This window comes from Rattus norvegicus, chromosome 6, assembly GCF_036323735.1.
Source record: "Rattus norvegicus strain BN/NHsdMcwi chromosome 6, GRCr8, whole genome shotgun sequence".
NCBI classification, from domain to species: Eukaryota; Metazoa; Chordata; class Mammalia; order Rodentia; family Muridae; genus Rattus; species Rattus norvegicus.
The window spans coordinates 42,036,069-42,062,265 of NC_086024.1; the positions used below are offsets into that span (position 1 = coordinate 42,036,069).

The 26,197-nt window shown below is 41.5% G+C and overlaps 1 protein-coding gene across 11 annotated transcripts in view; it reads left to right on the plus strand.

The window, feature by feature from the left end:
- Nbas (NBAS subunit of NRZ tethering complex) overlaps positions 1 to 26,197 on the plus strand; it is a 304,643-nt gene that overhangs the window by 258,816 nt on the left and 19,630 nt on the right. For 3 of the 11 annotated variants that reach the window (XM_063262517.1, XM_063262512.1, XM_063262513.1), the window contains 3 exons: positions 8,822 to 8,887; positions 13,298 to 13,437; positions 19,786 to 19,930. In XM_063262517.1, the coding sequence (XP_063118587.1) occupies positions 8,822 to 8,887; positions 13,298 to 13,437; positions 19,786 to 19,930 (351 nt within the window). The remainder of the gene's footprint in view (positions 1 to 8,821; positions 8,888 to 13,297; positions 13,438 to 19,785; positions 19,931 to 26,197) is intronic. The other 8 variants (XM_006239904.5, XM_063262518.1, NM_001427446.1 and 5 more) reach the window with 5 other exon arrangements.

The window sequence follows — 26,197 nt, forward strand, 5'->3', positions numbered from 1 at the left end:
TCCTTCCTTCCTTCCTTCCTTCCTAAACCTTGTCTTAATAGTATTGTGAAACCTCTGGAAGATACAGGTCCTACTTAGCTTTAGCTCTCTACACAACCTAAAATCGTCTGAGGAAGCTCAGCTGAGGGATTGTCAGGGTTAGTGGTTGATGTGGGAGGTCACAGGTCACTCTGGGCAGCACTGTGCCTAGGCAGGTAGATCTGTGCTGTGTAAGAGAGTGGGCTAGAAAGCAGGCCAGGATCCAGTGTTTCTCTGTGGTTTCTTCTTGAAGCTTCTGTCTTGGCTTCTATCAACAGACATAAACCTCCTTTCTAAGAGGCTATGCTATGACTGTAACCTGTTTGCTCTCATTCTTGAAGTCCACGTATAACTGCTTTATCGGAATATTTGCTCTGCGAAGTCACAAATGTCCAGGCTCTCTGGAAATCTGTCCGAGGAGTCTCAGAGTGACAAAGGAAAGTGACCCCATGTCTCATTCACCATCCTAGTTTCTCCCCGTGTCTACTTTACGCTTAGGTAAGAGCAGTTTCCCTGTTCTTGTCAGTTAGGTTGCTTAAATATTTGGTAGTAGAAATGAGCACACTCATTCTGGCATTTCTGCGCTTCTGTCCTAAGGATTCTCTGAGAAACGCTGTGCTGTGTCTCCTCCATGGCTGCCCGGCAGTGGGGATTCAGGTCTTTGGGGAGGACAGGGGAATTTGATGGGAAATTTTCACTTCTAAGTGAAGCAACGTTTTGGTCCTTAGGAAATGAAGCAGTAGTTTCAGGATGGAAACACTGGAATGTTGTGTTAACTATACCTGTGGTTCAGATCATCTTTTCAATTCCTGTTTTTCAAAGATTGTGTGGTATTTCTCTAGAACAGTGGAAAGACTGGGGCACTTGTGGACATTGAATGTCTCTGTCAGCCTTCTACTGCTAGGTCTGTAACTCTGGGGAAGTCTGAGGTCTTGGACACTATGTGTGTAAAATGGAACCTTCGAGGTTCAACTCAGGTGGACAGTGGTCTGCTCAACTTGTCTGCCATTCGGTCCTCGCCATCCCTGTGACCCGGAGGGACAGAGTGTTTCCCCTGTTGTCTACAGTTTCCTTACCACCTCTTTCTTCCTCAGACGTATTTCAGTACCATTGCTGATAGAGACACATTCTTACAGACTCAAGATAAGACTATATGATGATATTGCAGTGTTCAGTTACAGAAAGAAAATGTGGGTGCCACATTCACTGTGCTGGTAATCCTCTTAGGCAGACTTTGCATACATCAAAGAAGGGCTTAATATTTAATTATTCTTAAAGTGCCCAAAGTAGTGGCCCTACAAATCACTGTGTTGCTGGAAACCCAGCCAGCACATGGAAGATTCAACATGTCTGTGACGCCTGCCCCTCACTGTGTCACAGAGAGGCAGCAATTTCTACATTTTCTAATGATAAGTTAACAGAATTAAAAATTCAGAGACCCTCATTTTTTCAGCAGTTTGAGAGGCTTTAATTTACTTCCAAGAAATGTGCCCCTTCATGGTATGAGTGGGGTGCAATGGAGAGGGAGGGGATGGTGTCTTACATTAATCCCTGTGGTGCAGTTTATCAGAGGTTTTCAGCTTTTGTAATTTTCTAGTTAACTGGTGCATGAAAAATGTGGGTCAAAATACTAATGTTTCTTTTGAAAACTTCCATAGCTCAGCACCTTAGATTTTCCCATATTTTTATGTACAAGGAGATGTATAGCTTGAGAGTTTTGCCTTTTGTTTTCCAGCACGTCCAGCATTTGGTATGCAAGGCAACACTGGAGAGATATAGCTTAAGATATCACCCAATCTTGTTAAGACGTCATACGACTGCCTAGTTTGAAACAGTGCAAGTCCATGCTAACCCTTCTGTTAGGGATCAACTGGCCTTCATTTGCCAAAATATTAGCAAAATATGTACTTTTCCTCTCAGATGGAGCTAAAGAAATTCAATATGCAAAGCTATATGTAGTTCCTTGAAAAAACTTCTCGTTGCACTAGTGTCTTCACACCCAAGAGTCCACATGTGACCAGCTTAGTCAAATACAGATAAGGTGTGATGTAGGGTCTGTGAGTGTATGCAGAGACAATGTGTCTCTAATACCGTGATGTCCTGCCGTCCTGGAGCTGCCAGACGCCTTCTTTACTTTCTGCTCAGTAGCTGTTTTGTAGGAAATCTGGACATCAAGACTGAGGAGTCACTTCAGTTTTATTTAGTGCAGATGTGACCTTTCTAAAATGACTCCACAGCCCGGTACAATCTGCTTCATCTCTGTCGTAACTCTAATTCACTTACCGCTATTTGAAAACTCCCTTCTCCCCATCTCTGCCTGTTTGTTATGTGATGTCTTTTTTCTTCCATTAGAATATAAATTCTATGAGAGCAGGGATCTGAAAGACACTCTGTGCATATTTGTTGAATAGATGAATACTAAGTCCTTAAGAACCTGTGCAAGGCCATGCTCAGGTGGCAAGGAGGAACTGCGACTCTGCGTGCACTGCTTTGGGCTCTGCTGTGCTCCTTATCTACACCAGGAGATTGACTGAGGCTGATGGGAAGATGTCCTTACGGTGGCCTGCAGCGTTGATGTGGCTTTGTTAGTTCGCCACACTTTCCTCACGGTGACTTCTGATTAGTTTGCTGCTTTTCATGTAGAAGCAAGGCACAGCCTTTTTATTTGGCCATAAGCAGGAGAACCGGAATTCCTCAAGAGAAGTCTATGATCGATTTTCCCACAATGATTCAAGTCAGGAGAGCATCCACGGTAATTGTTTAGAGATCTCTGGAGGCTCTGTGAACATTTTAGTTCTTGTCCTATAGATATTGTCCCCTCGCTGCTAGGGAGTCATTTGCAGAAGAGGAGGAGACGGAGTTGTGAGCCATGTGTACATTAGAACTGTCCTAGAGAGGTCAGCACCCTGCTTGATTTAGCTGAGAGGTCATGACTGCCTTGTGAGTGATGAGGCAGGCACTTCAGTTCAGTTCTGTCCTAGAGTCTGAGTTCTTGGCTATGTACTACAAAGCTCCATTTGCTGGGGACACGCAGACTCAGCAGCAGCACCTGGTCATGTGGCACTACATGCAGTGTTCTCCGGAAAGCCTCTCCTCCTTCCATGGATTGGGTTTTAGTAGATGAACGAAATCAGGAATTGCTACCCTTTGAAGGACAACAAAGCATTTGTCATTTCATGATGTCTCAAAGCAGTGTGGTGTTGATATTCAAATGAAATGTTGGGAAATCTCATGCCTGTTAAAGATTGTAATACATGTGAAATTTTCTTCAGCTATTCTTCAGGCATACAGTATATGCCATGAACTGCAAGCACTCTGGATACAAAAATGGATAAGATACTTTTTTCTGGAGTCTGTGAGTTTTCACACACAGAAATCTGAATTCAAACTTAGTTTTCACCGCCCACTAGCTGTGAACTGGGAAAAGTTAGTAATTCTCTCATCTATAAAAGGAAATAATATAGTCATTGTGAAGCTTAAATTCCATAAATCCTATAATATTCTCACTTCAGACAAGGAAACAGGCCTTGTTGGTGTGGGATTTTATAGCAGAGAGCATGGTTGTGCCAGTAATCAGTAGAATTTAGGCATCAAGACATAAGCTGACACATGGCACAAATCTCATGGATCACATAGAGCCATGCATCAATGCAGTGAGAAAAGACTCCTTTGCTAGTTCTTCAGAGCCAGTGTGTTGTGTGAAAATAGGAAGGCGTCACTGGACGAAGATGGCATGGAATGGGCACACTGGGGAGACAGCTGTGTTCTGATCAGGGAACGAGATGCCAGGGAGGTACATGAGCAGATTGCTGTTCTGAAAACAGTCTGTCCATAGAAGGGAGGACTGAGGCAGGAGTCTGGTTTCTGAACTTGGCTGAAGCAGAAGACATAGCAGCGTAGAAAAGAGAGCTTAAGATGTGTTCAGATATGGGGAGGTGAACAGGGAGTTTGCTGCTCTGACTAGAGGGGAAGTGTGGTACTCAACTTGCTCGACAGTGCTGGAGGAAAAGCTGTGCTCTGGGTTCTGGCAAGTCATTGATGTGCTTTAATCAAGTCATCAATTTGTTTTATTTAATCTTACACAGCATTTTCTAGCATGCTGGAGCAGTAGTGAGGCAGGGAGACTCTTGTGTCTTCATGTAGGCAAAATGTTTGTAGGCTTCATGTGTCTTAGTAATGGCTGCTTTCCAGAAATAGACTTAAAATTATCAAATGTTACCAGATGCCATTCTCTGGCTCCCTCAATCTGCAAACTCAGTTGTCTATAGTAGATGACTATATTAGGGTACCTTTTAAAATGTTGTCACTGTGTTCATTGTCCTTAGTGAGACCTTCATTAGGACCCGCTCACACATTGATGCGAGGTTTGGTCTTACCCTCCCATTGCCTCCTGTTTCTTTCCCCATTCTCACTAGTACCTTTCTCTTTCTAATGGTCTTGTGTTCATTTTTACATCTGGGTCTACATATGAGAAACAAGACATAATGTTTGTCTTTCTGGGTCTGGCTTATTGTGTTTAACCTGTAGATCTCCATTTCTAACTTTTCTCAGTTCGTTCTCCTTTTATAGCTTCGTGAGCCTCCACATTTCCATTCTCTCCACCTTGATGTGTGGGTAGGCTTCTCCCATGTACTTATTTAGCATGAATTAATGCTTGCTGCAGGAGATTAGTATGATTATGATGGGATTTGTTTCTGCTACTTTTCCACCTAAATATATTTATTTAATTGCTTATTTATTTCACTGTGGTTATAAAGGTTTTTGTTTTGTTCCATGGTTCTAATCTATCATAATGGTTTTGTTTTGTTTAAGTTGTCCAAAGATGGTCATTGTGATTTCTTTTTAAGTTTTCTTCTTTTCCACAGTGCCCACCATTTCTGGAGCACTTCCCCATGTCTGGTACTCATGCGTCAGAGTCCTGTCTGTACATTCTGTGACTAGCTCTTGACTTGGTCATTGATTTCAGAAAGCCTTGTTTCCTTTTGTTGGAAATGCTGTCTAAGAGCCAAACTGCTGCCAGGGGTGTGCACAGTTGGGCTTCTAGGAGAAAGAGCCTGAAGATGAGTAACCGCATGGATATTAAAAGTCTACATCTGCTCTATTCCGATCACTAAAAGTCAGGTTTGTATTGATACCCTCCTTTCTGTCTGTGATAGAGTCCATTCTGCCTTCATTGGTAAGCTCTCCTCTGCAGAGACTCAGCTCTCACCCAGAATTTACTTTCAAATTTGCTCTGTCCTAGAATAGATAATTTCAAAATTACTCTCTCATTTGCTCAGCAGATTTTATTTTTATAGAGCCTTTCTCTTCAGCCGTAGGTTAATAGTACTAGTAATACTTTTTTTCCTAATGCTACTTGATTTTTCTTTTCTTCCCTCCTTTCTCCACATACACGAAGACACATCACCATTAGACTGCTTGCCTTAGTCATGTCTACCATTCAGTTCATTGTTTTGCCTATTTGTGTAATTTGGCCAATCTCGTTGGTTTCAATTGTTTGTTTTTAGTATGTGAGTCACTAACAATGTAATGTGTAAAGTAGAAAGTGGAATTTACTATTGTTTTTACTTCTGATATTTTGGAGTTCAGACATTCTCAGCCTTTAATTATATTGGATATATGTAACTTTTAAAAATCTTTGTTTTGACCCATTTTTGAGAACAGGTAGGCAGATACATATATCATCTTCCTCTGTTACCCAGGAGTATCTTTGGGTAGCTTCTAGCTAAATGAAAGCATCAGAGTCTAAAACCACCGAAGCTTTGGTGTAGACATGTTCTCACAAGCTGAGGATCAGCCTATGTTGTGGTTGAAGATCCAGTTTATTTCAATGCTTTTGACAGCCTCCCATGGACAGGATGTCAGACTTCCTGTGTCATACTTCAGTGGCACAGTTCTCTTCATCCCATGCATCCCACAGGGAAGCAGGGTAAGGCTGCTTAAGACAGGCATGTATCTCAGTACCAAACTATGTCATACATACATGGTAAAGAACTAAGAAACTCTAGCAGCTAGGGCTCTGTTGGATGCCTGCAGATTCTGTGTGTGTGTGTGTATGTGTGTGTGTGTGTGTGTGTGTGTGTGTGTGTGTGTGTGTGTGTGTGTCTGTCTGTTGCACACTGATCTGTTGCCTTATACATTATAATCTCTGAATAGTATATCGGGTTTGATATTCGATACAGTTGTCTTTTTTAGCCTATGGATACCTTAAGGCATTGCCTTTGTCCGTGGGCTCACAGCTATGAGAAAGCCAGCATTTAGTTTCTCATTCTTTTATCCCTGGCTGCTTCCTGCTGATAATAGAACTTCTCACTTTAACTCAGGATATAGAGGGTGCTAGAATATAGGTTCTCTTACTATGCTTGCAGTCACGTATTTGTGACATCCATTCAATATCTGCATCTATGTTTTAGTTCTTTGAAAATGTGAAAATCTACCCCCAAAAGTATCTTTTAATGTTTAAAAACATTATTTAATTAAATATTTTCATAATTTTTATTTAGTTTTAATAAAATCCATAACTCAGAAATGAAAAATGGCCATTGAATATCTATCTTTTCTTGTCTAATAGTGGTGGTTCTGTAGTTGATTACAGTATGGAACAACAGTGACAGTGCTACTGTGAGTCCCCTTGTGTGCCAGGACTAGTTCACAAGTCCCTTAGACCAGTGAAGGAGATTAATAGTCAACCTTTGGTGACAGCTTTTTTGTTTGTTTGTTTGTTTTTGTTTTCATCTTCTCAACATTTCATTTTCAGAGAAACTGTGTCCTATCCAGTGGACACAGGAGGACACATTGCCCAACTTCAAGTCTAGTTTTACTTAGAGCTCAACTCTGTTAACCTTTTGTGCCTCTATTTTTCTACCGAGCCTGCAGATTTTTGTTTGTTTCTAATTTGAAACCTTGTATGTGAGCATTACAGTATGACATCATTATGTTTGTGGAAGGAATTGCATAGCTACTTTTCATCTTTACATTAACTATAACTCTGCTATCTGTTAGGAGCCACAGAGCAGAAGTTAATGGCACTGTTGCCGATAGGAACAAAGGTTTGTAGCAGTTCCACTCTGAGAGTACTTCATGTTCACTGTAGCATGTTCACTTGTATCTGTATCTGCAGAGGCAGTGAGCTCCTGTCAGTGCCTGGAGGAAGATAAATAGTCAGCTGCAGTGTCCCAACTTATGGTGTCTGGGTTCACTAACAGCAGCACAAGAAAGTTTAAGGTAAAAAATGGCTCCCACTGAGAACAGTGTGTTAGTTCTTCTGTTTCAAGGACAGTGACTCTGGTCTGATAAGGACCTGCAACAACTTGACAAATGGACTTTAGGAAGGAAGGAAGGAAGAAGTTCCCTAATTCTGCATGGAAGAAAAAAGCAGCATTTAGAGACAAAAACAATACTCTCATGCTTGAGTCACATTTGTATTTTGCTCTTTGAATTTTGTTTAATTAGTTTAATAGCAATTAATGTTTAATTTTAATGTTTAATTAATATCAATAGCAAATAGTCAGTAGATGTGCAGGTATTTGTATAATATTTTCTCAGATCCTCCTTGGACTAGGAAGGAAGGAGTGGTAGACAAAGCGTAAGTTGCTACTTGTTCCCTATTGGCGACAACTTCATGCTCCTGAATAGCTTCCTGGGTTAAACTCGTGTCCCGCAAGCATGAGGCCAGAGTCAGATCTTCAGAACTTGTGTAAATGCCAGGCGGTTGTGGCAGCTGGCCTATAATTCTAACAATAAAAAGGAAGACTAAGCCTGGGGACGGACTAGCTTATATCAAAGATCTCTATGTTCAGTTGAGAAACCCTGCCTCAGTAAGTTGAACTGTATCATATGCTGAACGATGGAGGCTCTAATTCTTGTGTAGATCCCCGTCCAGACTGAACCAGAGCCTTGATTTTAGGTATTTTAGGGATAGAAGTTCTCAAGGTGCTCACACAAAATACATGCCCTCACAATTTTGGAATCCTGTCATACCCACTTGGTTGAACATTTGTGAGCTCAAGAAAATGTTTGCTCCACCAGGGGAAGGGGAAGCCATGGGTCCTGCTAAGACTGAACCCCCAGTGAACTAGACTGTTGGGGGGAGGGCGGCAATGGGGGGAGGGTGGGGAGGGGAACACCCATAAGGAAGGGGAGGGGGGAGGGGAATGTTTGCCCGGAAACTGGGAAAGGGAATAACACTCGAAATGTATATAAGAAATACTCAAGGGGTTGGGGATTTAGCTCAGTGGTAGAGCGCTTGCCTAGCAAGCGCAAGGCCCTGGGTTCGGTCCCCAGCTCCGAAAAAAAAAAAAAAAAAAAAGAAAGAAAGAAAGAAATACTCAAGTTAATAATAAAAAAAAAGAAAAAAAAAAGAAAATGTTTGCTCCTTAATTTTTTCCCCATTAACTTGTCAGTTTTATGAAATAATGATTTTATTTTCAACTTAAAGTTAGTTAATTTTTCTTATTCTTTATGGTCAACATTCCTAAATATAGTATGAATATATATTGAGCCAAAACTGTCTTCTAGAAAGGTATCAGTATTTTGATTGTGCTGTGTACACACACACACACACACACCTAACAAAAATAAAACAAAACAGTATATATTGATCATATGATAGTGTGGTGGTTTAAATATTCTTGGCCAAGGAGTGGCTTTATTAGGAGGTGTGCCCTTGTTAAAGTAGGTATGGCCTTGTTGAAGGAAGTGTGTCACTGTGGGGGTAGGCTTTGAGATCCTCCTAGTTTCCTTAAGTCAGTCTTCTCCTGGCTGCCTTTGGATCAAGATGTAGAATTTGCCTCTCCTTCTCTAGCACCATGTCTGCCTGGACCCTGCCATGCTTCCCACCATGATGATCATGGACTGGACTTCTGAACCTGTAAGCCAGCCCCAGTTAAGTGTTGTCTTTGTAAGAGTTGCCTTGGTCATTGTGTTTCTTCACAGCAGTAAAACCCTAACTAAGACAGATATTTAATTTTTCTCTGCTGACTACTCAGTTTGATTATAGGTAAAAAATTTTACCACTGAAGACTAGGAGACCTGTTCATGATAATACAGAACTTGGTAGTGTGGTGAGAATGTTTTAGCATTGTTCTTAACCAGGAAAGGAACAAATGCAGCCTATAAGCTTTTGAAAACCAAAATTACCATTAATTACTTGTATGGTTCTCTAATTTCTAGAATTACAAAAGAAAATACTAAATGGGATTAGACTTAAAAAAGAATATGTAAGGGTACTGACATGAGTTTGAACAATATGTGTTAATATATATATATATATAAACAACTTATAAGTCTCTATCATGTGGGCTCATGAGTCTAATACAGAAATGTACCTTTTCAAACTCAATGTTTTATCTTTACCTCAAATATTAGGGTAAAAACTGCTCTTTAAAAGCTGGTTAGCACTTAGACCTTGAAAGTTGTATTTAATGACCGTCATTTGATGCTCTTTACTAAAGAGTTTTACAGTCTTGATTGGGTTGAGAAGGCTGCTCAGGCATGACCTGTAATGTGGAAAGGAGGTCTCCAGAACAAGCTGGCCAGACTAGTCCTGTGGGTAAGCTCTGCATTTGTCCAGGGCACTCTGGCATGAGGAATCAGGTAGGAACGTGGTAAAGGAGTCTCTGCATGTACTTTGGACTTCATACCTGTACTCACAAGCATGGATATACATCAATGAAAAGTAGAATAAAAAAGTAGAAGACAGTTTTAGGGTACTTTCTCAACATAATAATTACAGAAATTTCAAAAAGTTATTGCTAAATAGTTTTCTTCAGATCTTTCACATTTTAGGAAGCCTCAGAAGAAGAACTAACTAGCTTTGTTCAGGATTCTTTTTGAGGGCATGTTTTCACAGAAGGCCATGGAGGATGAAGAGCTCCCACGGAGCAGGGCACATAGACTTGTGTTCATTCTAACAGATTCATAGTCTTCACGTGTGGGGCTCTTCACAACCACTTCGTGTGTGTATCACTTTCCTAAGTGCTGCTTTTGACCAGCAGAACCGAAGTACTCCCTATATGACCCAAGGAATCAACAGTTTGGCAGATGGTTTCAGTGTGAAGGCAAAGCCACACAGAGACTGGGAACAGTGATAGGAAATGTGGTGGGGAACCCTGTCCTTGCTTTCTCTCATTTACTCTTTCCAGTACCTTGTGAAAGGGCTTGCTTCTTGTTTCTAGAGCTCCGCCATCAGGGTCTGGCTCTGGGTTTGGTTACCTGTCCATATTAAAAGAACAAATTAAGATAAAATACATAGGGCTGGAGAGATGGCTCAGCGGTTAAGAGCACTGGCTGCTCTTCCAGAGGTCCTGAGTTCAAATCCCAGCACCCACATGGTGGCTCACAACCATCTGTAATGGGATCTGATGCCCTCTTCTGGTGTGTCTGAAGACAGCTACAGTGTATTCACATACATTAAATAAATAAATTTTTAAAAAAAGATAAGATACATAAAATGGAAAGTGGTTTTCCTTCAAACTTTGTCCAAAGCTGGAGGGAGCAGTTCTCAGTTCACTGCTCTTCCATTAATTGCATCAGTTTAGAGAAAGAACAGAAGCTCACACAAATTCAGCTGTGAAACCAGGGAATGATGCTGGGAAATAATCATAAAACCCATAATTCCTACTTCTTGGGTTCTTTTGCACATCCTGGGGCTAGAGGCCAAGGTTTGTGATGAGTGGTAGCTGATTCCACTCTTAAGACACAGGAAGCTGGGGCCAGAAACTTAAAACCAAAGTCCTATTTCCGGGGAGCTGTTATGCCTTCTCTCTACCATTCTGTTGGGAATAGCAGCTCAAATCTGGGTAGTCTCTCAGTGTAGTTGAGTCCCTGAGTCACAACTTCATCCTCTCTGTATGTCACAAAGGAATACGACTGTGTTTGTATATGTTCTTCTCTGAAAACTATCAATTACAGAGTTATAAGGGATTTTTATAGTCCTCGTCTCCAGCGTTTCACCTGCACTTCCACCATTTCAAATTCCAGCAGTCAGCCATCATATGTCCTTAGACATTTACCAAGTGAGTGCTGCAGTCTTCTCTGCCTCTACTCAGCCAACTTATTAAATATCTTTTGATTTTCATACAGTATCTTCCTGTTTCATTACATGTTGTGTGTTATACAAATATCTAGGAGGAATAGGGTATCCCCTGGATTTGTTAAGTTTTGTTTCCTCCTATTAAATCCACTCTCTGTTATGTCTGTTTCCTCCAGACTAGACCGTCTCTGTCTGTGTTCAGCATATGCAGTACAGTGTTAAGCTTGGTGTTCTTGAAGAAAAACTGATCCCAAACAGATACGCAGGTGTAGAGGGAGGAGGTGCGTCAGTAACTCTTCGGATGAATGTTGATGCCGTTCTTTGGTGCTACAGCAAGTCTATAGGCAGTGTTTACCTTGCAGCACAAACTTTTGTTCATGTAAACTCTTACACAGAAACTAGATTACAGAGCAGGAAGAGATCAGTCATTGACTGACCCCTCTCCCCAGTGCAGACATCAAGCAGTACTCTCATTACCTGAGACTTCTGCTGTTTAGGAAGCCCATTTTCCAGTAATGAAGATGAGGCCCAGAGCCAGGCTTTCCTGAAGTCTGGTGGTGAACATAATGCCAGCAAACCTGCCTGTCTCCAGTCTTCTGCCATCAATGACAAAACCAACAAAGACTTTATGACAAGTCCAGGAGAATTTAATATTATTGGTGCTAAATTGTCTTATGAGTGATAAATTGTCACTTATTTGTAAGCTTGCCCACTCAGTTCATTTATTCCGGATGTACTCATTGCACATCTTGTAGTTTGAGTACTAAGGACGGTGAGACGAGAGGATGTGGATTTTAGGTATGCCTTACAACTCAGGCAGGTAAGCAGGGCCTTCACTGGGAAGGAAACAGGGCTCTAAGTCCTCCAGTATCTGGAGGAAGAACATGCCAGGGCAAAGAAATGGTTCCTGGTAGCTGATGCAGAATGTGTGTAATTGTGAGCAAGACATGTCAGGAGGCCTAGAGGCTGGAGACAGAGTGAAGTACTGAGATTGGTTAATGATGACTGAAAGTCTTGAATTTGTGTTTCTTAGAGACATTTGCCTGCTCCCAGCTAGAAGCCTTGCTTAAATAATGTTGAGCTTATCTTGTGTTGGCTCCTCTTTTCAGAACATGCTACTCAGATTATCTTTTGGCTGTCACTTGAGAGCTCCATTACCAGGACAGTTGAGCCAATGTCTGCATGTCCCAGGAGGTTGCTAACCCAAGTGTCCCCCACACAGAGCTGTGGTAGGGATCAACTGACTTGCTATACCATGAAATTATTTCAAAACTGTAAAGTGCTATGGGCCTATTTATTCCACTGATGGACGGCCTGAGGCTCAGAGGTGGGGGTCGGAGGTTCTGGCAGATCACTGTGGGAGCCAGGCTTCCCACAGTAATTACTGATAATTTCATAGTTCATATGACCATTTGCAACACTGCAAAATTCATGGTATGACTCCTCAGATGGTGTGTTAGATCAGCACCATCATGGCCATTAAATAAATGTTTTGGAAACCTGCATTAGTCCAGACAATTTAGCAAGTGTGTAAGTAAAATCCATTCTCATTATCCTTTCAAGGTGTGATGATCTGAACCCTGTGAATACATATCACCATGCCTTTACCATTGCGATTGTCTGTGTCCCTAACCGCCGAGAGCCTGTGAAGAGAAACTAGGAAGGGGGATGAACTGACTGGCTTGTATATCAAAACCACTTTTTGACTTAAAATAACTGACACTTTTCCCCAGAGCCATCCTGCACGTGTAACTTGTTTTATAATTGCCCTGGTTAGAAGAGAAGCCATTTGGTTATCTAGTGGGAAGGGGTGGATGCTGTGAGACTGACAGGGCCTCTCCCGTAGTAGAGACAGACTGGCAATGAATACTGTGTTTGACTTGCATGGTGTGTGTCGCCAAAGCATCATATGACAAGGGAACATGCATAAAATCTTTAGTCAAATTAGAGTAATTTCTAGGCACATGTTGGCAAATGGCTTTCTGATGAACATTAGGAGTCAATTTTGGACAGTTTAAACTTCCAAAATTCATTTAATGTTAAGTATGCTGAAATAATTGCTTTCAACTGTAAAAGCAATCTGCATTTTAACATGTTAGTAAATTTCTGTTCTGGCTTGGTTTTAGACAATATTTAATTTTTATTCAGTAAATTGCAAAGTTTTTCAAAGTTCTTTTCTCAGTCACATACAGTCTTCTGTGACCCAGCTCAGCATTGCCAGTTTCGGATGTGTACTGCTTCTTTCAGGTGGATGTAGCTGACACTGAGAGTGAAGAAAGCCGGCACTCTCTATTCATGGAGCTCCTGGAATCCAGTCACCATGAGGTCGAGTTTCAGCACTTGATTTTACTCCTGCAAGCGTGGCCACCCATGAAAAGTGAATGTGTGTAAGTGTTAAGATAGTCGACAGCCGGGGGCTGGGGATTTAGCTCAGTGGTAGAGCGCTTACCTAAGATAGTCGACAGCCTCTGTCTGAATGTCAGTTTTAAAAATGCAATGTCCTCAGCAGAGCCAGTGACACCCCCTTACATTAAGGAATACGTTCCAAGCACTCGGAACTGGTGAAGGGTACCAAATGCAGCTCTCCACCATGCTTTCCCATGAGATTCCCTATTCCCGTCTGTACAGATTGAATGTTTACATCCAAGCTAAGCACTTGTTATATGCTGTAGTGGTGAGTTTCTTTCTTTCTATCATTTTAATTTTATTTTTTTCTTTTTGAGAATCTCTTACATGTATATAGTAAAATATGATCTATCCCCCATTTTCCCCTCAAGCTGCCCTCATATCTCACTAACATGCCTCCTCCCAAAGCCAAGTCTTTTTTTTTTTATTACCCACCAAGTCCAGTTATTGCTGCCCATATGTTCATGGGTGAGGCACTGCCCACTGCAGCATGGGAGTAACCAGTAACCAGAGCCTCAGTAACAAAACAAAAACAAAAGGACATTTGTCATCCCCAGACACTGTCCACTGCCACTAGCCTGGGAGCATCTTCCTGCCTACGCTTGGATTTTGGCTGGCTTGATCTTATGGGTTTAAAAAGGTATTTATGTGTGAGAGAGATCACTATTTGACTTTGAAGACAATTTAAGTTGTTTCTGAAATATTGGAAATATTGGAAGACAGCATTTCCTACTCCCCCTACTTTTTCACAATATTCTCTGAGCCTCGACGGTGTTCAGTTAACATAAATGTCCCATTGAAGGGTAGCCATGCAGTCCCTTATTTTCCGCACTTTGACCAGCTCGGTCTCTTGCCATTGACTGCTGTCCCCAAAAAGAAACTCCTCTGGCCAAGATTGGGAGCAACCTAAGTCAATGGGGACATGCATACATATTTAAAGGACAGTATTTAAATATGATGACAGGATGGTCATTTAGCAAAATAACAATCGAAAATTCTACTCTGGATTCTGTGACTTGCCCATGCATGGGCTTTTGACCAAATTACAGCACCACGATTAAATTTTATGTTTGATAATTTTGATTTTTTTTTAAAAGTGTGGTATTGGTGTATGTGTATGTGTGTTATTGGGTTAGGTAGGTTTATGCATTCCTAAATGGAGGCCAGAGCATGACCTAAGGTATATCTCCCTCTCCTGTTGTCCGGGACAGACTGACCAGAAGCTCACTGCCTCTGCTGGGCTCTCAGCACCTTCCACTCTCCAGCCCCAATGCTGGGCTACAGACACACACCTGGTTTCCTGTGTGGATACTGGTGATGTGACCTTCTGTTTGCAGACAAAGCACTGTTAGCCACTAAACCATCTCCTTAGTCCCCTATAACTGTGATTTTGGTGTTCTAAGTACAGCAGATCTCTGGTTGAATTTCTTCTTGTTCTTGGCAGTTTCACAGAGGGGGGATTGTTTTTATCATGGGTCTTGGCAATGTCAACATACATTTTTTTCCATACGGTTGACAACTTTGTAATTTTCACTTAAAAGGAGGCCCTCTATGATTTCCCTTTCGCAAGTCTGAGCTGCATCCCACTACTCTTCCTATTTGAGGAGGACACTACTGAATAAATAAGGGTTAGTTAGGTGGGGCACTGTGGTACTCTTGACAGTCGGTTTATTAACATAAATGACTACTAAATGACACAGAAAGGAACAACATTCAGTGTAGAGCCACTGGAATTTTTCTTTTTGTGAATTGTGTTTTTTATGGATAATTGAAAACACACACACACACACACAAAATTATGGGTTTAAAAAGGTATTTATGTGTGAGAGAGATCACTATTTGACTTTGAAGACAATTTAAATTGTTTTTGAAATATTGGATAACCTTTCTATTTCCCTGTACCTAAACCCAAATGTTTTCTTCAGAAGTACCATAACCATGTCTGATTTAAGATATGAGCACAATAATTTTGTTCTGGTATTTCACAAGGAAATTTCTTGCCTGATTTATTTTAAACAAAGCTTATAGTGCTGCCTTGAGATTTCATATGGAACAAGTAATTCCCATTTATTAAGTGCTCACAATATTGAGCATGTAATTTACATACATTACCAATCATCCACACAACAAACATGCATAGATAGTGTAACCTAGTTATACAGATGGAAGAATTGCGTCTCAAAAGTTAAGTAACTTGAGACTGCACACAGCTAACAAGTGAAGGAGACAGAATTCTAAGGAGGAATGGCCCCACAGCAGGCTTGGGTTGTTTCCTCTCTGTCCTGCCTAGCTTGCAGCTGCCACTCAGTGTTAACTGAGGTGCTTGTCTTGTCCTTGTACTATTGGACATGTGACTCACCCTTTCCTTTGGGAGAAGTGGCCAGGTTTCCTTTGAGCAGATCACCTGTCTGAAGCTGTTTCCACTGGCAAGGATGTGTCTCTATACTCCTGCTCAGGCCTATTGGCTCCAAGGCTGATATTTTTTAGTACCCAGCAAGTGATTCTGTCCTAGGCCAGTGAAGCCTCCATATCTTGGTATGGGAGGAAGGAAGCTTACCTGGAAATGATTTATCCTAAAGCAGTTTCAGAGCAGTAAAACACTCTTCACTTGAGCCCCAGGGTGGCACTGTTAGGAATTCCTGATGCACACAGAGGAGGGCTATGTCTTTTTGTTTTTTCTAAGCAGATTCCTTTAGAAGGGAAAGAAGGTGTAGCTTAAGTCTCTGTCTTCTGTGACATTGATGGCATCCTGACTCATGTGCTACAGAGTGGGATTTTACTTGAAATGTTTAGTTTGAGGTTTGTTATTGTTCAACACAGAATCTGGTTATGTAGCCCAGGCTGTCCTTGAACTAGTGACCTTCAGTTTCCTGTGTCCTACCATGCCAGGCTATCACACCTCTTCTGTTCACAACCTTCATTGTCATAGTGAAGTGCTTCCCTGTGATCTTGCTAAGACTACTCAGGGCTGCAAGAACTTGTGAAGTGTAGGTTCCTGGGTACTAGGCTTCTCTTAAAAATCTCCAGAACAAAATAGAAACAGAAGAAACAATACCCAATTCATTTTTTGAAGGCACAATTACATTTATACCTAAAACACACAAAGACACTACAAAGAAAGAGAACTTCAGACCAATTTCCCTCATGAATATTGATTCAAAAAATTCAATAAAATCTCACAAGCCAAATCCAAGAAGACATCAAAACGATCATTCACCATGATCAAGTAGGCTTCATCCCAGGGATGCAGGGATGGTTCAATATATGGAAATCCATCAACAAAATCCACTATATAAACAAACTCAGAGGAAAAAAAAAACTAAACACATGATCATCTCATTAGAAGCCAAGAAAGCATTTGACAAAGTTCAACACCCCTTCATGATAAGAGTCTTGGAAAGATCAGGAATCCAAGGCTCATACCTAAACATACTAAAAGTAATATACAGAAACCAGGAGCCAACATCAAACTAAATAAAGAGAAACTTGAAGCAATCCCCCTAAAATCAGGGACTACACAAGGCTATGTACTTTCTCCCTATCTATTCAATATAGTACTTAAAATCCTAGCCAGAGCAATTAGACAACAAAAAGAGTCAAAGGGATACAAATTGAAAAGGAAGAAGTCAAAATATCACTATTTGTAGATGATATGATAGTATACTTAAGTGACCCCCAAAATTCCACCAGAGAACAGCTGATAAACAACTTCAGCAAAGTGGCTGGGTATAAAATTAAATCAAACAAATCAGTAACCTTCCTCTACTCAAAGGATAAACAGACTGAAAAAGAAATTAAGGAAATAACACCCTTCACAATAGTCACAAAAAATATAAAGTCCTTTGGTGTGACTCTAACCAAGCAAGTGAAAGATCTGTATGATAAGAACTTCAAGACTCTGAAGAAAGAAATAGAAGAAAATCTCAGAAATGGAAAGACCTCCCATGATCATGGACTGGCAGGATTAATATTGTAAAAATGACCATCTTGCTGAAAGCCATCTACAGATTCAATGCAATCTCCATCAAAATTCCAACTCAATTCTTCATAGAGTTAGAAGGAGCAATTTGCAAATTCATTTGGAATAACAAACAGGATAGCAAAAACTATTCTCAACAATAAAAGAACTTCTGAGGGAATCGCCATTCCTGACCTCAATCTGTATTACAGAGCAATAGTGATAAAAACTGCATGGTATTGGTACAGAGACAGGCAGGTGGACCAATGGGATAGAATTGAGGACCCAGAAATGAACCCACACAGCTATGGTCATTTGATCTTTGACAAAGGAGTTAAAACTGTCCAATGGAAAAAAGACATCATTTTCAACAAATGGTGCTGGTTCAACTGGAGGACAGCATGTAGAAGAATGCAAATGTACCCATTCTTATCTCCTTGTACAAAGTTCAAAGTCTAAGCAGATCAAAGACCTCCACATAAAACCAGATACACTGAAACTAACAGAAGAGAAAGTGCGGAAGAGCCTCGAACACATACGCACAGGGGAAAATTACGTGAACAGAGTACCAATGACTTACACTCTAAAATCTAGAATCCACAAATGGGACCTCATAAAATTGCAAAGCTTCTGTAAGGCAAAGGACACTGTCATTAGGACAAAATGGCAATTAACAGATTGGGAAAAGATCTTTACCAATCCTACATCTGATAGAGGACTAATATCCAAAATATACAAAGAACTCAAGAAGGTTGAATCCAGAGAGCCAAATAATACTATTAAAAATGGGGTGCAGAGCTAAACAAAGAATTCTCAGCTGAGGAATATTGAATGGCTGAGAGGCACCTAAAGAAATGTTCAACATCTTTAGTCATCAGGGAAATGCAAATCAAAACAACCCTGAGATTTCACCTCACACCAGTGAGAATGGCTAAGATCAAAAACTCAGGTGACAGCAGATGCTGGCGAGGATGTGGAGAAAGAGGAACACTCCTCCATTGTTGGTGGGATTGCAGACTGGTACAACCATTCTGGAAATCAGTCTGGAGGTTCCTCAGAAAATTGGACATAGTACTGCCTGAGGACCCATCTATACCATTCCTGGGCATATACCCAAAAGATGCCTCAACATATAAAAGAGACACGTGCTCCACTATGTTCATCGCAGCCTTATTTATAATAGCCAGAAGCTGGAAAGAACCCAGATGTTTTTCAACAGAGGAATGGATACAGAAAATGTGGTACATCTACACAATGGAATATTACTCAGATTTTAAAAACAATGATTTCATGAACTTCGTAGGCAAATGGATGGAACTAGAAAATACCATCCTGAGTGAGCTAACCCAATCACAAAAGTACACACATGTTATGCACTCACTAAGTGGATATTAGCTCAAAAACTCAGAATACCCAAGAAATAATTCACAGACCATATGAAGGTCAAAAAGAAGGTAGACCAAAATGTGGATGCTTCATTCCTTCTTAGAAGGGGGATCAAAATACCCATGGGAGGAAATACAAGGACAAAGTGGAGCAGAGACTGAAAGGAAGGCCATCCAGAGACTTTCCCACCTGGGGATCCACCCCATATTCAGCCACCAAACCCATTCACTATTGCTGATGCTAAGAAGTGCTTGCTGACAGGAGCCTGATATGGATGCCTCCTGAGAGGCTCTGCTAGTGCCTTACTGATGAGGATGCTTGCAGCTAACCATTGGACTGAGCATGGGGAACCCAATGGATGAGATAAAGGACTGAAGGAGTTGAAGGGGTTTGCATTGTCATAGGAAGAACAACAATACCAACCAACCAGACTTCCCAGAGCTCCTAGGGACTAAACTATCAAGCAAAGAGTATACACGGAGGGACCCATGGCTCCAGTCGCATATGTAGCAGAGGATGGCATTGTCTGGCATCAATAGGAGGAGAAGTCCTTGGTCTTGTAAAGCTCGTTTCCCCAAAGTAGGGGACTGCCAGGTTGTTGAAGTGGGAGTGGGAGTATCTTCATAGAAGTAGGTTGAGGGGGGATGGGAAAGGGGATAACATTTGAAATGTAAACACATTAAATATCCAATAAAAAAATCACCAGAGTGGAGGGTGAGAATGCAGATTCTACTATTGGCAGTGCTGCCATGAGGTCAGTACATGAGACTGGGTCTGTAGCTTGAGTCTGAGTTCTCTGGGCACCTACTGTCCCAGTGTTGCCTCTACATACTACAGTGGCTCGTGAGGATAGCCTAAAGAAACATTACGTATACGAATGTTAGCCACCAAAAGCACTTTATGTCAGAAATTAGGATACTTTTTTTTAATTTATCTCAATGTTGAGAGCTTTAATCACACCCAATGTTTTACATATTTCTCTGAGGAGCAGCATAGCCAACAACCTGTGGGTGAGGCTGGTGACTGTGATGCTGACCAGATGTACAACAGAGAACAAGCAGAGACTTGGAGACGAGGTGTTGAAGATCTGCCGCTCCCTCTACAACAGCGGACAGATGCTGCCTGTGCAGGTGAGTGGATGCTGCAAGTGACTTTCCTGGGGATGTCTTTTCTTTTCTCACAGCCCGCTGTTCTGAGCAGTTATAGTAACTGTACTTGAACACTTAGCTCAAACAATTCTGTTAAAGGCCAAGAATTTGTAGTGGATCAAATGAAAACTAGCAATAGTGAATGGGTGCCTGGAAGGTGCCTTCTTTTTGCCAGTGCTCTAAAGCAGTTTTACAAATCTCAGGGCAGAGACCAGTGCTAAGGCCAGTCCAAGCTGACATACTTGGAACCCGGTAGCTCAGTTGTACTGGTAACCAAGCAACCACTCTGATCCTTACATACTGCTTTCTCCTCTAAGGAACTAGGATAGCCCCAGAAGTTACTCTAGCATACAACAGAAATTCAGTCACTGCCATCTTGACCTTTCTATTTGATCCCATGATTTAAGTGTCTTAAAAGTATTTGTAATATGTATAGCATAGAAACATTTTATGTTCTGTTAATTGCGGGAGCCTGCTTGTATGTCCACACAAGAGTATACTATCTGAGCAACTTCTGTGTATCTAAGAATTTGGATAATGGCATTAAACTAATTCATTGGTTTTGAGTTCCCACCCAATAAGAAATAACTTAAAACCAAAATTATAAATAGGATCCTCTAAATCTTGTGATCGCTCAGGAAAACTAATCTTAGTATGAATGAATGTACAGTGAATTGTTTTCCAAGTCTGGGACTGAGAAAATGTTTTGATTGACTTTTTAAAGACTTATTTGTGTAAAGAAGGTGCTCTATAGCACACAGTGGAGTGTGTGTTTGCAGCTGTGTGTCACAGTCCTCTGGAATCAACCACTTGCTTACATATGGTCTTGAGCTGCTGGGTCACAGAGCGATCTCATCACGGGGACAAGATTCAGACCACAGAGCAAGCTCCACATGGTTTCTGATTTGCACCAAAGTGACTGTATACACATGCTTTTGCCTTCATCTGAACGAAAATGGAGCGTTGTCCAATAAGACCAAATGTCAGAATTGACCTATAACTGTTCTGCTGACGTGAATGCTGATCAGAAACCTTCTGGTTAGGCTCTTTTGCTAGCTCTGTTACTAGCTGGCAGTTCTAGCTCTTCCACTGTGTCTCCAGCTCTCATGGGGCTGGACCGAAGTTTCCTGTGCGCTACTAATCGCCATCACTCTTAGGTCTAGAATTCTCATGGAGCTGGGGAAGGAGTAGGCTGATCAGAGGAGGTCATTATGGTTTCTCTGTGTAACTTGATGAAACGAAAGGTAATTACTAAAGGAGTACCATTGCCTCTGTGACTTACTTAGTGGCTTTATAGGCTCAATTTCTTTCCTTAACTTGGGCCTGAGTAAAAAGAGTGTTTCCTATGTGTCATGATTACAGGAGATTAGCAAATGATAGGCATTACTTTTATTATTAAATGTGCTCAATAAAAAATTTAAAGTGTTACTAAAGAGAGAACATAATTATTACAAAATAGAAATGTCTTAAATTTATTTTACCACACTTCAGAGTTGCTCAGTTTAATCTCAGAGTTCCATAATAATTTCCTTCACCATGGTGCTAAAATTATCCAATGCTCAGTCACTTTTATTCTACCCTTAGCTAATGACATGTGTGCCCGTTATGACAGGGATTGAGGCGAACCCACTTCTTCCCTTGTCCCTATTTCTCAGACCCCAAAAAGCTCCATAATTACAGTTTTTCTTTCCCTAATGATTCTCATGTGCCTTTTGTGATTCCAGAGTATTCCTCATCTGCTTCCTTAACGACCATGATGGTTTTTCTCATGGAAAATATTACCAGCAAATTGAAATCACTGCTTTTTATAAGTCATGTACCCCAAAGTTTTGCAAGTTGTAGTGGCTGCTTCTCAGCCTATGTCCATGGCAGTCTGAGAGGTCTCCTCAAGCAGAGAAGTGGTCAACCTTCCTCATAGCTGAGGCACTTTTGAGACTCCCATGACATCCAAGCTGTCTCCCTTTCTGCCCGATTCTTCCTCCCCCTCATCTCATTAATGGGGCTAAGAACCATCCTTGAAGCAAATGACATGGTGTGTACTAATGCCTGGCAAGCATAGCAGGTGGGTAGTTCACACGAGAGCTCTGTAGGCGGAGGCACGTCCAGCAGCCTAGAAGTCAGGGCTGACACGAATAGCTCTGCTCTGGAGAACAGAAGACTACAGATCTCTCCCTGCCCAGCACAGCTCTTCCTCTGCCTGTATGAGTACCACATACCTGCTCACACTCCCTCAGCAGGCTCGCTGACATCTGCTGACAGTGATGCACTGAGTCCCCACAGGTTATGTAAATTCAAAGACAGTGTTGGTGGACTGGTCTGACTTCCCTGCAATCAGACTACAGAGAGCACTGCCCAGCTCCTCACCATAAACCACAGCCCGCAGGGAGTGCAAACTCCAGGCTGAGGCTGGTGTTTACACTCAGGGAGCTTACCTGTTCCCTTTCAAGGCCTCTCTCTCATGTGCTATCTGAACCATGAAGTTGTCAATGGATTGTTTTGCAGTTCTCTCTGCTGCTTGAACTTATGGCAGTCCCTGTGTGTCTCAGTCAGGGTTTCCATTGCTGTGAACAGACAGACACCATGGCCAAGGCAACTCTTCTAAGGACAGCATTTAATTGGGGCTGGCTTACAGTTCAGAGGTTCAGTTCATTATCATCAAGGCAGGAACATGGCAGCATCCAGGCAGGCATGGTGCAGAAGGAGCTGAGAGTGCTACATCTTCATCTGAAGGCTGCCAGCAGAATACTGACCTCCAGACAGCTAGGGTGAGGGTCTTAAAGCCACTCCAACAGGGCCACACCTTCTAATAGTGCCACTCCCTGGGTAGAACATATATAAACCATCATGCCATGTAATCCTCTTACACTTCTCTTACAATGTAAGCACCAGAGAAGGTTTGGCATGAGATGTCTGAATATTTGGCCAATAACATAGCCAGGAGACTATACAATCCTCAGGGATCACATGAACTGGCATGTTCTATCCTCAGAGCCTTTGCCTTGGCCATGTGCCATTTGTCCTGCTTATGTTTTTATCACAAGGTAGAGGACTCTTAATTGAGGGAAACTCCCCCATCAGATTTCCTGTAGGCAAATGTGTGGAACGCTGTCATTTTTTTTTTCATACTTGTTTGCACTTTTATTTCAGTCTTCTAGGCTTTAGAAATGTGAGATAATAAACCTCTAAATCACTGAATATATGGCAAAATTTTACAGCGGCCTCAGAAAACTAGTGTAATAGTTTATGTAACCATACATCCCTACACAAGTTTCATGGACTTGTTTCTTGCTACACAGTATGTACCCTCAAGAGGAAATAAAAGTGGTACATGGGAATAAGACCCCAAGTAATGCTGGTTAGCTGGGACACAGATTTATTCAGCAAGTAATCTCCTACCCTGCATCACTCCTAAATTACAACTTCCATCCCTTCCTAGTCCAGCATCAATGAGGCAAGGCCAATCTCTGGACAGTGGGCACAGCATCTGTGAGTCACTCAGTGTCCTCTTTTCTGGGAGGAAGTTACTTTGACCATAGCCTATCAGTGCTAGCTTTTTTTTGTTTTTAACTTTGCTTTCTAAATAAAATAGATGGCGCTACAGTCTGTCCTTTGTGTGTCTCACTCATTCCTAAGCGCAATGTGCTGAAGTAGAGTCTGATGTGCACTCTACTGAGAAAAGTTTGAAATTCAGATTCCAGTCAACTGTCTCTTGAAATAGTCCATGTGGTTTGTATTGTTAAATTTTTATAAGCCTCTGCCTTTTCGCTTCGTTGTAACATGGCTTGGAATCTCTGTGCTATTCCTATCTCTCCCCACTATTTCCTTGATTATTTTGAATAGGCACTTCACCTATCTATGTTAGTTACTTTTTTTTTTATTTTATTTTATTTTTTTTTATTATCTTGAGTATTTCTTATATACATTTCAAGTGTTATTCCCTTTCCCGGTTTCCGGACAGACATCACCCTCCCCCCTCCCCTTCCTTGTGGGTGTTCCCCTCCCAAACCTCTCCCCATTGCCACCCTCCCCGCATAGTCTAGTTCACTGGGGGTTCAGTCTTAGCAGGACCCAGGGCTTCCCCTTCCACTGGTGCTCTTACTAGGATATTCATTGCTACCTATGGGGACAGAGTCCAGGGTCAGTCCATGTATAGTCTTTAGGTAGTGGCTTAGTCCCTGGAAGCTCTGGTTGCTTGACATTGTTGTACTTTTGGGGTCTCGAGCACCTTCAAGCTCTTCCAGTTCTTTCTCTGATTCCTTCAACGGGGGACCTATTCTCAGTTCAGTGGTTTGCTGCTGGCATTCGCCTCTGTATTTGCTGTATTCTGGCTGTGTCTCTCAGGAGCGATCTACATCCGGCTCCTGTCGGTCTGCACTTCTTTGCTTCATCCATCTTGTCTAATTGGGTGGCTGTATATGTATGGGCCACCTGTGGGGCAGGCTCTGAATGGGTGTTCCTCCAGTCTCTGTTTTAATCTTTGCCTCTCCCTTCCCTGCCAAGGGTATTCTTTTTCCTCATTTAAAGAAGGAGTGAAGCATTCACATTTTGATCATCCGTCTTGAGTTTCCTTTGTTCTAGGGATCTAGGGTAATTCAAGCATTTGGGCTAATAGCCACTTATCAATGAGTGCATACCATGTATGTCTTTCTGTGAGTGGGTTAGCTCACTCAGGATGATATTTTCCAGTTCCAACCATTTGCCTACGAATTTCATAAACTCGTTGTTTTTGATAGCTGAGTAATATTCCATTGTGTAGATGTACCACATTTTCTGTATCCATTCCTCTGTTGAAGGGCATCTGGGTTCTTTCCATTTTCTGGCTATTATAAATAAGGCTGCGATGAACATAGTGGAGCACGTGTCTCTTTTATATGTTGAGGCATCTTTTGGGTATATGCCCAAGAGAGGTATGGCTGGATCCTCAGGCAGTTCAATGTCCAATTTTCTGAGGAACCTCCAGACTGATTTCCAGAATGGTTTTACCAGTCTGCAATCCCACCAACAATGGAGGAGTGTTCCTCTTTCTCCACATCCTCGCCAGCATCTGCTGTCACCTGAGTTTTTGATCTTAGCCATTCTCACTGGTGTGAGGTGAAATCTCAGGGTTGTTTTGATTTGCATTTCCCTTATGACTAAAGATGTTGAACATTTCTTTAGGTGTTTCTCAGCCATTCGGCATTCCTCAGCTGTGAATTCTTTGTTCAGCTCTGAACCCCATTTTTTAATAGGGTTATTTGTTTCCCTGTGGTCTAACTTCTTGAGTTCTTTGTATATTTTGGATATAAGGCCTCTATCTGTTCTAGGATTGGTAAAGATCTTTTCCCAATCTGTTGGTTGTCGTTTTGTCCTAACCACAGTGTCCTTTGCCTTACAGAAGCTTTGCAGTTTTATGAGATCCCATTTGTCGATTCTTGATCTTAGAGCATAAGCCATTGGTGTTTTGTTCAGGAAATTTTTTCCAGTGCCCATGTGTTCCAGATGCTTCCCTAGTTTTTCTTCTATTAGTTTGAGTGTGTCTGGTTTGATGTGGAGGTCCTTGATCCACTTGGACTTAAGCTTTGTACAGGGTGATAAGCATGGATCGATCTGCATTCTTCTACATGTTGCCCTCCAGTTGAACCAGCACCATTTGCTGAAAATGCTATCTTTTTTCCATTGGATGGTTTTGGCTCCTTTGTCAAAAATCAAGTGACCATAGGTGTGTGGGTTCATTTCTGGGTCTTCAATTCTATTCCATTGGTCTATCTGTCTGTCTCTGTACCAATACCATGCAGTTTTTATCACTATTGCTCTGTAATACTGCTTGAGTTCAGGGATAGTGATTCCCCCTGAAGTCCTCTTATTGTTGAGGATAGCTTTAGCTATCCTGGGTTTTTTGTTATTCCAGATGAATTTGCAAATTGTTCTGTCTAACTCTTTGAAGAATTGGATTGGTATTTTGATGGGGATTGCATTGAATCTGTAGATTGCTTTTGGTAAAATGGCCATTTTTACTATATTAATCCTGCCAATCCATGAGCATGGGAGATCTTTCCATCTTCTGAGGTCTTCTTCAATTTCTTTCCTCAGTGTCTTGAAGTTCTTATTGTACAGATCTTTTACTTGCTTGGTTAAAGTCACACCGAGGTACTTTATATTATTTGGGTCTATTATGAAGGGTGTCGTTTCCCTAATTTCTTTCTCGGCTTGTTTCTCTTTTGTATAGAGGAAGGCAACTGATTTATTTGAGATAATTTTATACCCAGCCAC